This window comes from Pan troglodytes, chromosome 2, assembly GCF_028858775.2.
Source record: "Pan troglodytes isolate AG18354 chromosome 2, NHGRI_mPanTro3-v2.0_pri, whole genome shotgun sequence".
Lineage (NCBI taxonomy): Eukaryota > Metazoa > Chordata > Mammalia > Primates > Hominidae > Pan > Pan troglodytes.
This window is the reverse complement of record NC_086015.1, coordinates 144,696,265-144,708,872: the sequence shown is the minus strand read 5'-3', so window position 1 is coordinate 144,708,872 and position 12,608 is coordinate 144,696,265. Positions and strand designations below refer to the sequence as shown.

General features: G+C 40.6%; 1 protein-coding gene across 7 annotated transcripts in view; it reads right to left on the bottom strand.

The window, feature by feature from the left end:
• The window catches only part of RASA2 (RAS p21 protein activator 2), a 129,578-nt gene extending 117,865 nt beyond the window's left edge, over positions 1-11,713 (bottom strand). For 4 of the 7 annotated variants that reach the window (XR_010155345.1, XM_054682306.2, XM_001160757.7 and 1 more), the window contains exon 1: positions 11,488-11,707. Coding sequence is in view for 6 of the 7 variants with exons in the window: in XM_054682306.2 (XP_054538281.1) it covers positions 11,488-11,620 (133 nt within the window). In the remaining variant the exon portion in view is untranslated. Of the gene's footprint in view, positions 1-11,487 lie in introns of all 7 variants that reach the window. The other 3 variants (XM_009446575.5, XM_001160805.6, XM_009446578.5) reach the window with 3 other exon arrangements.
• Positions 11,714-12,608: the final 895 nt, after the last annotated feature.

Below are 12,608 nucleotides of genomic sequence, written 5' to 3'. Positions count from 1 at the left end.
GGTGACAGCATCCAGGGGGCCAAAATAGGATTCATATTGATCTTCGCCCCCCCTCCACAAAAAAAGACACCTAGACACATAAAGAAGTTACACCCATGAGCATATAAAGGTGTGTATGTATGTATGTGTGTACACATATCCAAGAACCACTCAAAAGTACATACAAACCCACATAAGCAGTTAGGCAGCTAAAATAATTACATTCATGAACCCCCAAAACAGGCCAGAAGATAAATTCTTATGGCATTCAAACATCATAATTTTATTGAATATCCATTACATTAGACCATGGCCAATTTAGGAGTAATTATCAACTTCTTGACAATATAAATGTATTCATCAATTCCTTCCAATATATCATCTGACAGGCAGCTTTGTAGAGAAAGGGATGTGGGCTTTGGTAACATAAAGACTTTCTGAAAACTTGGCTCTGCTCCCTTACAGTCCTGAGCAAATAACCTCTGTCTGTTGCTTCTTCTCTAAAATAGGAATAACAATCTTCTTCATGAAATTGGATTACATGAAATACTTTGCAAAGTATCCTAACACAACATCTGGAAACCAGTAAATACTCAATAAACATTAGTTCACCCCATCTACCAAGAATATTTTATATAAAACTGTAAAATACAAAACTAAAATTCTGTACCACTCACACAAATGTCATATTTTAAAGGATCCAAAATTTTCAGACCCTTTTTACCACATTTCTCTGAAACAATGTATTAAAATTTTAAAAAGTTTTTCTAACATTAACAATTAGTCAAACAGGCAAAGTATATAAGAATTTGCTGTATTATTCCTACTTTTTTTTTTTTTTTTTTGAGACAGGGTCTCACTTTGTCACCCAGGCTGGAGTGCAGTGGTGCGACCTCAGCTCACCGCAGCCTCAGCCTCCTGGGCTCAAGTGATTCTCTGGCCTCAGCATTCCAAGTATTAATAGCTAGGGCTAAAGACACACACCACTATGCCTGGCATTTTTTTTTTTTTTCGTTTGTAGAAACGGAGTTTTGCCATGTGGCCCAGGCTGGTCTCAAACTCCTGAGCTCAAGCCATCCACCCTCCTCAGCCTATTCTTACAATTTGTAAGTTTGAAATTATATCAAAAGTTACCAAAAAAACTTAACAGAAAAGTTGACTTTATTTCTTCTATAGCACTCAAAATGTTACAAAACCTAACATTTGATTACTCTTGTTTTGCAGATAGGATAGTCTTCCAAAGTAGAGCAACAGAGACTGACACAGCTTAAGATTAATACTGTATCAAGTTCATTTATATAAATAGTTACTTTTGATAATATAATATATAAATATACTCCCTATAGGAAATCAAACCATTACAGGTAAGGCTAACTCCCTCTTTTTTTTTTTATTATACTTTACGTTTTAGGGTACATGTGTACAATGTGCAGGTTTGTTACATATGTATACATGTGCCATACTGGTGTGCTGCACCCATTAATTCGTCATTTACATTAGGTATATCTCCTAATGTTATCCCTCCCCCCTCCCCTCTCCCCCCACCCCACAACAGGCCCTGGTGTGTGATGTTCCCCTTCCTGTGTCCAAGTGTTCTCATTGTTCAATTCCCACCTATGAGTGAGAACATGTGGTGTTTGGTTTTTCGTCCTTGTGATAGTTTGCTGAGAATGATGGTTTCCAGCTTCATCCATGTCCCTACAAAGGACATGAATTCATCCATTTTTATGGCTGCATAGTATTCCATGGTGTATATGTGCCACATTTTGTTAATCCAGTCTACCACTGATGGACATTTGGGTTGGTTCCAAGTCTTTGCTATTGTGAATAATGCCGCAATAAACATACGTGTGCATGTGTCTTTGTAGCAGCATGATTTATAATTCTTTGGGTATATACCCAGTAATGGGATGGCTGGGTCAAATGGTATTTCTAGTTCTAGATCCCTGAGGAATCGCCACACTGACTTCCACAATAGTTGAACTAGTTTACAGTCCCACCAACAGTGTAAAAGTGTTCCTATTTCTCCACATCCTCTCCAGCACCTGTTGTTTCCTGACTTTTTAATGTTCGCCATTCTAACTGGTGTGAGATAGTATCTCATTGTGGTTTTGATTTGCATTTCTCTGATGGCCAGTGATGATAAGCATTATTTCATATGTCTGTTGGCTGCATAAATGTCTTCTTTTGAGAAGTGTCTGTTCATATCCTTCACCCACTTTTTGATGGGGTTGTTTTTTTCTTGTAAATTTGTTTGAGTTCTTTGTAGATTCTGGATATTAGCCCTTTGTCAGATGAGTAGATTGCAAAATTTTTCTCCCATTCTGTAGGTTGCCTGTTCACTCTGATGGTAGTTTTTTTTTGCTGTGCAGAAGCTCTTTAGTTTAATGAGATCCCATTTGTCAATTTTGGCTTTTGTTGCCATTGCTTTTGATGTTTTAGACATGAAGTCCTTGCCCATGCCTATGTCCTGAATGGTATTGCCTAGGTTTTCTTCTAGGGTTTTTATGGTTTTAGGTCTAACATTTAAGTCTTTAATCCATCTTGAATTAATTTTTGTACAAGGTGTAAGGAAGGGTTCCAGTTTCAGCTTTCTACACATGCCTAGCCAGTTTTCCCAGCACCGGCTAACTCCCTTTATCCACCATTGAGGCAATCACTGTTATCTGTACAACTGTTCAGACCTCTTTTTATGTATTTATCCATCTACATGCAGAAAAGTAAAATGTTTTGAGATTTAAAACAATACACAGGATACTACACATATTATTCTACAACTTGCTGTTTTTACCCAACAAGACATCCTGGAGTACTTTCCTTTCATAACATAGATATACCTCATTCTTTTTAGTTGCTATAGAATACGTGTATGAACATATTATCCATTTTCCTACCGATGTACATTTAAGTCGTCTCCAATTATTCTGTTTTACCAACAAGGCAACATTGAATATCTCTGTATATGCCTCTTCTCTAAATGTACAACTGTTGATGCAGGGCAAATAGGTAGAAGTAAAAATGCATGGTGTATAGACATTTAAATTCTTAACAGATATAGCCAAAATGCTCTCCAACATTGCTTTATCAATTTAAACTCACAGCAACAATGAGGAAAATACTTATTTCCCTAAACCCTCACCAAAGACTGAGATAAACTTTCCTTTTTTTGTAAATTGATGTTTTAAAATTTTATTTCCCTGATTAATTTTTACTTTACCAATATTTTCATGTTTACTGGACATTTGTATTTCCTTTCCTGTGAGATGCCTATTCGTATCCTTTATTTTTCTAATGGCCTCTTGTTTTTAAGTCTGTATGAATTATTTATATAATCTGGACATAATAAATAGAGAGGCATAATAGCATAGTAGGTTAAGAGTTAACAGGATGGACTCTAGAGCCAATCTGCCCAGTCTGATTGATAGCTCCACCATTCACCAGCCATCTAACCTTGGTCAATTTACTTAGCTTAGCTATTGTGTATCTGTTTCCTCATAATGTGTAAAATGGGGATAATAATGGTATTTTTAGAGTTACTGTAAGGATTAAATTAGTTAATACGCATAAAGTGCTTTAAAACAGTGCCTGGCAAAGAATTCAGTGTTATACACATTTCCTTTGCCTGAAGGATACACTGCAAATATTTTCTCCCAATCTATTGTCTTTTAACTTTTGTATATAAGTCTTCACTTACCTTTCCTCAAGCAGTTCTTTCTCAATTTCTCAACCATCAGACGTTATATATGTAGATGAAACTTACAACTGACTGCCCTCACTGGATCTCACAATCAACTTAAGAATAAATTCAGGCATCAGCCAAAGTATACAGATTTTTTAAATCTTTGCACAGGTTTTAAAATAATAGCTAACTTCCTTACAGCATAAAGCATTTTCTCACAAATCAAGAAGACTGTAACTCACCAGAAAAAAAAAGGACAAAAGAAATAGACAAGTTCACATAGCACATCAAAAAAAATGGCTCTTAAAAATATGAAGAGATCCTATAACTTAATTTCAAGCCTTAGAAAAATTTAAAATTTAAAAATTAGGGCCAGGCGCAGTGGTTCACGGCTGTAATCCCAGCACTTTGGGAGGCTGAAGCAGGCAGATCACGAGACCAAGAGATCAAGACCATCCTGGCCAACATGGTGAAACCCCGTCTCTACCAAAAATACAAAAATTAGCTGGGCGTGGTGGCACATGCCTGTAATCCCAGCTACTCGGGAGGCTGAGGCAGGAGAATCGCTTGAACCCAGGAGGCGGAGGTTGCAGTGAGCCAAGATCGTGCCCTGGTGACAGAGCAATCCTCACTCTCATTTAAAAGTGCAAATTAAAACTACAAATTAAATGTTCTTTTTATTTCATAGACCAGTAAAGATTAAGAAGTTTTAAAATACACCCTACGTGGGTATAAAGAAATAGGCAGTCATACATTGCTCGTGAGAGCTTAAATTGCTATAGTTTAGCATTGTCTTTCCAAAATAAAAATGCACATATCCTTCAATTCATCAATTTAACATCTATCTAGAAATGTATCCTACAAAAAGACACTCATATTAAAAATGACATGCTTACAAGGTTATTCATTGTAGTAATGTCTGTAATAGCAATGACTGTTTACAACCTAAGTGTCAACTAACAGGGGACTGGCTAAACAAACTGTGGTACAGCCAAATGATGAAATATTATGCAGTTGTTTAAAAAATAAGGCAGATCTCTCTTTATGTGAATGTGAAAAAATCTTCAAGCTATGTTGTTAAGTGTAAAAAAGCAAGATACAGAAAAATGTATATATTTTGCTATAATTTGTATGTTGGTGGAAGGAATATATTAGTGCACATAAATTTATGTTTGTAAATGCTTAATTTCTGGAAGAACACACAACAAAAAGGATATAACAAATTGGTAATGCTTGCTTCTTGGGAGGGAATGGCTAGAAGATAATGAAAGGAAGGAATACTTTTCAATGTATATACTGTTTTGTACCTCTTGAATTTTGTACCAAGTGTTCATATTATCTAATCAAATAGAATTAATACATCAAATATATATGCAAACAAACTAAAATCTCACTGTAACTACACCAACCTTTCTACTGATACCTTTTAAATGATAGCACAGCAGGTTGCCATCATTTAGGTAGGGTTTGTGGCTAATCTATTTGTGCCAAAAGCAGAAATTCACTATCCTAGCTGCCCAACATCACCCCCTATGGAACTTTTGAAACCAGAAATTCTGACTTAGTAGGTCTGGGGTACAGTCTAGGCATCATAATTTTTTTAGTTCACAGGTGATGGTGACAGACAGTCAGAACCGAAAATAGCTGAGGTAGACCATGGCACAAGTAACTAAACATCCAGGTTCAATCTCCACCTAGGTCATAACCATAGTTTCATCACTAATCCTAACCACTTCACAAAGTTCTTAAGAAGGAACAGTTGAGAGTGTGTAGACGGCGCAGTGAAAATCTTACCACCTCTCAATATATAAACAGATAAGTAGTATAATCTCTGTGTATTAAATGTAGTACATTTGCAACATTCATAGTAATAAATTAATCACATATAGCATTCTAGAAAGAACTTTGATAATAGTGGACCAGTGCCGAACAGGCCATCAACTGTGTGACACTTGCTGTCTCTGTTAGATTCTTCATTTGTAAAATGAAGGGTAAGAACCTTTATTTTCTCTACCTTCATGTTCTCTACCTTCCAGCTTTAAATTTCTATAATTGTCTAAGAATACAGATGTCTAAAAACAGCTATTGCTTAGTATAGACTTTAGGATAAAATAGGATCTTTCATCCGATTCACAGCTTAGGCCCATTTCAGTCCAGTGGGTTAGCGTCTCTTAACAGACCCTTAGATATGTATTATGTGCTGCTGAATTAATTAACAGTCACAGAAAAAAAATTTAGAATTCAAACGCTCTTATCTAATAAATCTTAAATATTTTTAAAACAGTGAATCATGCAAAACAAGTGTACTAAATACATTTAAACACTAAAATAAAGCATCTGATGTACTGCCTTAAAGCAAATGGTTCAAGTTAAAAAGCAATAATCAAAATGGTAGAAGGGATGTTAAAGACCACATCCAAACCTCTAATTTTACAAGTAAGGAAATACGGGCTCAGCAAGGTTAAAGAATTTGCCCAAAGTCATTGTCATTAATGACAGGAAAACAAATTTGTCATTTATGGTTCTCTGTATGTGTACTGATACAAACTTTTAATGTTTATCACTTTAGATAGGGGTTTTTGATAACTAAAATTACATACAAACCTAAAGAGATGCCATAAAAATGTCTTAATACACATAAAAAGCTTAACTTACATGAATATATGACTATACAACAACATTTTGTTTGCAGTTCTCAAAAGAGAATAGAACTTTATTAGTAGCAAAAACATGTAATCTGATATTATTGTCAAATAATTTCATAAAGCACATTAACAAGGAAATAGGATTAGCAGCTATGATTAAGGGATAAAATGATGGTTTTATTCTGGCTATATTAGTCACTTAAGGATCTATTCAAAGAGTTCTAAGTTTTAAAAAAACAACTCTATGAACTCATTGAGGTTTACCTCCCGTCTTCCACAGAGCAAATGATTAGCAGACTGCTCTGTGAACTTTTACAAAGAACCCTTTTCTCCCCAGTTTCTATCCATCTGAAAGATGGATTCTTCCTCCATCCTAAATAACTCATCATCTCATTTCAAATATCTGATAAAAATGAACTCTTAGCATGAATACACCCTTTTAAATCTCTTCCACTCAACTTTACTGGATAGTCAATAAAATGTTTTGATTTATACTTCACAGAATTAAATAGACGGTTTTATTCAAACCTGTCATGTCAAATTAAAACACTTAATGTGTAAAGTATGACTATGAGATTTTCTTTTCCAAGCTCCAGGACCAATTAGTAACAATATTCAAATGCCCTAATAATAAGTAATCAGAGCATTAAGAAAAATTTAATCTTTTTCCTAACAAGGCAACTTTGGCATCAATTCAAACCTAAGCTTAGTGGGCACTGTGATTTTGAAAGGGATGAACTTCCTGATGCAGACTCATACAGTTTTCTCTTAATACTAACACCTTCTAGTTTTTTTAGGTATATAATTTATAAAATACTTTCATATCTAGTAATTATCCACAGGATAACATTGTGAGGTAGGGCATATTCTAAAGGCCTATTCTGTTCTAGGCATTGTGCTGACACTGGGATGATTTTTAAAAAATGAACAAGAATCAATTCTATCTTGAAAGAGCTCACAATCTAACAGGAGAAGTGAACAAATGATTTCTATGAAATGTGCTATAATAAGGAAACGAGCAAGGAATTGTGATTCCCCAGCAGCAGAGATGCTGGCCAGAGATGGCACTGGAAGTGTCTCAGAAGGTTTTGGGAAGGAGATCACATAGAGCAGGCTTTTGAGGGATGAGTAGGAGCTTCCTGACATAAAGATGGGGTGGAGTAAAGAAGAAAGACAATCCCAAGCAGAGGGAACAACCTGTATACAATGGATAGTGGAAAAGCATCATTCCCATTTAAAAGATGCGGAAGGTAAGCTTCAAGATAAGTGAGCTGGCTAACGCCATATGAAGATTAATTAACAACGTTTAAAGAAGAATATAGGTCTTCAGATTTTAATCAGCTTTGTACACCTGGAAACTCCAGTATACGTTGGACAAGAACATCAGATAAAGATTAGTTTTTATCTCCTACTTTACTCCTTCCTAAGAGATGGTCGGTGTATGACCCAGATCCTGGGGAGTGAGAAAGAGCAGGCAGAGATGAGGAGGGGCAGAGTAGGGAGGGAGGCTTATTTAAACCTCATAACAACCCGTGAGATAGGTATTTTTACTATCCCCATTTTATATATAAGAATATGAAGGCCCAAAGACATTAACAAAAGTTGGAAATTAGGTGAAGATTCAAACCCAGGTAACTAACTTCTTCACCCAGCCTCTAAGCTCAAGCACTTAACCATACCCTATAGATCTTCCCTACTCTGTCAAATAACCCTAGGCTATTCTTGGTCTGAAGACACCAGAGAAACTAAGTGAGTTTTGGAACACATAGTCCCACAGATCTCGCACTGTACCACACATCTGAAAATTCACACAAAATTTTCCCATTTGGCTCTCTTATTGATCTGGTATTCCTTGAGTAGATAAGCCCACACATATGGTGGCATGGGTGCTCTCCGCAACATTTTTACAATCTAATGTAATTGGATAAGAGGAAACTTAACAAGTGCTAATCAAAAAGGAGGTCACCAAATAACAGCATGAAGCCTGAAGATACATAAAGGAGGAAGCCCCAATCCCTCTTTTCTGTTTGAATACGGTTTTTGTTTGTTTTTTTTTTGAGGGGAGGAGGGAGCATGCAAATGTGTTTCAGGTGTTCTAGCATACTTGCTACTCGCTACACAGGAGTGCAGACCGAAGAATGGAGTCGAGTACACCCCTAATTTCCTTTATCAAGGGTTCATATGACAACCTTAGGATATCAAACAACCAAACTCACCTCTTGAAAAAGTTTAAGGAAGCAGACAATTCAGAACTGTCATGGTTTCCTAGCGCAAACTGCAGCAAATCCAGGGTTGCTGACAATATTTTGTCTTATAGATGGATCTCGAATTCCCTGGGTTCATTTGAGCGCATATAAAACACCTGAAACATATTTGCATGCCCCTTCTTCCCTCCTCCCCAGCCCCCCGGCAAAAAAAAAAAAAAAAAAAAAAAGTACACTTAAGCAAAAAAGGGGTATTGGGGCTTCATCCTTTATATATATTGAGGTCTCATGTTGTTATTTTGTGACCTCCACCTTTTTGGTTACCACTTTTTGTCAAGTTTCCTCTTGTCCAATAGACAAATATCTGTCCAACTGACAGATATTTCACCTTGTGAAGTATAAGGCGAAATAATTACAGGAATGAAATCCCTAAAGAAGGTTATGGACTATTATCTCTTGAACATTCAAGATACATAAACCAATCCATCCTCACTTTTCACTGGGGTGATGTGCAGCTAAAAGTCCTATGCAAGTCCAGAAATAAGAAAATTTCTTCAGGCTAATTTTCAGCCCCTACAGATCTCTAACTCTCCAGAAAAGAGGCTCTCAATCAGTAGTATAAAATCTGCCAGCACATCTCCTAGTGGGCACTATCAGGCTTTCTTCCAAGGTTTCCTACTGTGGTGAAGAGAAAAGCTGACACGGTTACACCCTCCCCAAGCTGCTTAGTATCTTGTCAGAACCACCACCGTCTCATTTCTGTGACCTTGACACCTGCTAATGACTCTTCCAACCCCTCAGTCCCCACCCTACAAAACCCACATGTTAGTTTCAGGGAAACAGAAAACAGCATCTCTTCACAAGGTTCTGAATGTCAGCCAACTGTGGATTACATCATTTAAAAGGAGGACAAAGAAATGGGAAGAGAGCTTCTGTATATAAGTATACAAATACATTTTTTTTTTCTAGAAAGCAGACACTCCATAACCTGAGCTATAAGATAAGCAATTTAAAAAGCAAGAAACTGACTAGGATAACAGATAGAATACTTCAACTATGGTTACAGCAATAATACCATTCCCAGCAGCTGGATGATCAATCTCCAAGCCAGGGTTGCTTTAAACCATAGAAACAAAGTGGTTTTTTGTTTTTCTTTTTTTTTTAATGTGTAGACCCAAGTTTCACTTACAAAACTGTTCTTAGTGGTCTTTGGCATGGGGCAGACAAAAGCACAGGACAACTAAGTCCTTCTGGATACCCTAACCCTCAATTCCAAGACACGTGTATATGTAGTTCCATGGTAAAACCTGCAGTTACGTACCAGTGAGTCTCCAATAGACAATGCCTAGCATCAAGTGGCACTAAGAAAGTGGTAAAAATCTGGAAAATCATATAAAGGGAGAAACTTTGGCCCATTTACAGTTTTCCCAAATGTTAAATTAGATACATGCAAAAGTTGAAAATAAAATTTTCCCCTCAAATATAAGGTTACAGAAAAAAGAAAAAATAAATAAAATTTAATCTGAATTCTGAAAAGGTTTTATGCCCTAGAAAGTAACTTTAATTTTGGGAACTAAGATCTACCTCTCTGGTGTCACTTTCCAGGTTTTAAGAACTGTAATCTCTTAAGAGCCCCAGGACTACCTCAGGGAATAAAAAGATAAGAAAAGTTAACATGTCTGCTTCTGAGGTTTCATAAAATCCCAAATACGTGAACCACCTGAAAAGAGGAAAAGTGGGAGAATGTGAGCTCAACAGTACTGGTATTAGAGGAGAGGAAAATTTTACATCCTGCCCAGGAAAGAATTGTTAGCCACTTTAATGCAAGTCAATTTTCTTCAAAGTGAAAAGTACGCCCTCATAATTGAGGGTTATTTATAAGAAACATTAGGCATGTTTCCAATCTGAGAATACTGCATGAAGAAAATAATGCTAATTTTCGACAAATGCAAAAATAAATGTTATTGATCTCTCTTACAAACAGAAAAGAAAAAGCACTTCATCTAAATAAACCACTGTGAAAAAAAAAATGGCAACCTGACACCAAAGGGTCGCTTTTAAAACTAAAATGTTCAAATGACAGAACTCAAATGATCTGTCCACAGTAATGCTCGGACAACTCTGAGCAAAATTTCGTATTTAGTCAACTGGTAGGCTCGCTCACTAGAGTAGCAATTACACGCATGAGAAGGAAGGGAATTAAGCGGGCTGAGTGCGGGCTGGGTGATTGTGTTTTGAGACCTGCTCACAGGAAGCCACTACATCCTGCCTTTAGTCCCGCCTGTCACGCCGTCCCTCGATTCAAGTCCCGGCCGCAGCGAGGTGGGGCAAGTACAGGTGTCCCGCCGAGCTCCTCCCGGGGCGCTCACCCGCGAACAGACCGCGCGGTAGCCACTCGGGCCCCAGGGCGGCCCGTTTCCTGCAGCTCAGGGCGCCTTTTTCAACCTCTCCCAGGCTCGCCGAGCCCAGGAAACGAACAGCCCCCTCCCCTCGGGCCAGCCCCACTTCCCAGCCCGCCACCTCCTCGGGCCGCGCCTCCGTATAATTACTGCTCGGCTCCCACCGCGGGGCCGCTCCCCAGCGCCCGCAGCCGCGCGAAGGCCTGAGTCTGAGGGCGGCCGGAAGCTCCTCACGCCCCCGGACCGCGCCCCCGGCCGCGCCCCGGACTCCAGCGTCCCCGCGTCCAGGCCGCTCCCCACGACCGAGCCCCTCACGCCGGCGCAGCCCGGGCTCTCCCACCCCAGGCCCATCTCCAGCTCCCACTCCCTCCGAGGAGCAGCAGCCCCGGCCCACGCCGCCCCGTCGAGGCGACGCCGCCCCCCAACACACCCCCTTCCAGCCTCAACCGCGCCCGGCCCAGGCCCCCTCCCGGGCCCGCGATCCCAGCGCAGCTCGGCGCCGCCACCGCCGCGAACCCGCCGCCCCCTCAGCCTCGCGCCCAGCGCCGCCAGGGCGTCCCCTCAGCCCAGCCCCCGCTTACAGATCTTGCCCCGCAGGCTCTGCAACACTCGAACCTCGCGACTGTCCTGGTCCCCGGCCTCGGGCTCTGCAGTTGCACTCGCCGCTGGCGCCTCGGAAGAAGCCGCCGCAGCAGCAGGCGCCGCCGCCGCCATGGTGCCGCCCGGCCCGTGCCGCAGCCCTGCCGCCTGCGTAGCCGGGCGAGGCGGAGCCCAGCAGCGGCCTAGGCCCAGGCCAGCCGCGCGCCTGGCCCCGCCCCCGGGCCTCGGCCCGACTCGCCCCGCCCCGCCCCGCCCGCCGCGGCCCCGCCCCCGCCCCACCCGGGTCTCCATTCACCGCCTTCGCCACCCCCGAGCCGGGCTACCCTGCAGAGAACCGTACTCCCGGCTTGGGGCGCTGGCTAAGGGTAGCTCCCAGTCGTGGCTCTGAGCGGCCTTAAAATCCCCACCAGGAGAACGCCCCGGCCCTCCCGTGATCCCTAAATCCTCCCAGGAATTGGGCTCCCCCAATGAATAGACCTGCACATCTCCTAACGCTCGCGGGAAATACAGGCCCTCCCCAATCAGGGAAACTCCCTGTGGGAAGAAAATAGAATGGAATTTGGCAGGTGGGTGGACCTCAAAAGTATCTTATTCAAAAGGAGGCAAGAGATGCATTTGAGGCTCTTCCAGTATTATCCAAATACTCCCCGCCAGCAAGCCAAACTCCTCCCACACAAATACTCTTTACTAGGACCACTTCTCTGCAAAACCTGGTTCAAGAAAAGGACCAGCCACCCCCAACTCCAGCGTGAGTGCAGTGCCTGAGACCCTCTCATAGAGAAATTCTGAAGCATTTACCATCACTTTTGTATTTCAGGAACAGAAAAAGCAAAGAAGGGCTCCCCCACGCCACCACCACCACTACTGAAAGTTGGCTTTGTTAAAAAGTTGACTGACCCTAGGAAATGTGTAAATCTTTGACTAATTGTTAGCTTTATTTCAAGGGAACTCTTTACAGTGAGTAAACTGCATGAATAATACCCTGGTATGTGATGAGGAAGACAATTTCCTGGTGTTGAGGTTGTTAACTACGCTGCCCTAAGAAGGAAGAAACTGTGACTTAATCGGGCAGGGTAATTCTTTTCCAGGGCAACAACAGGAA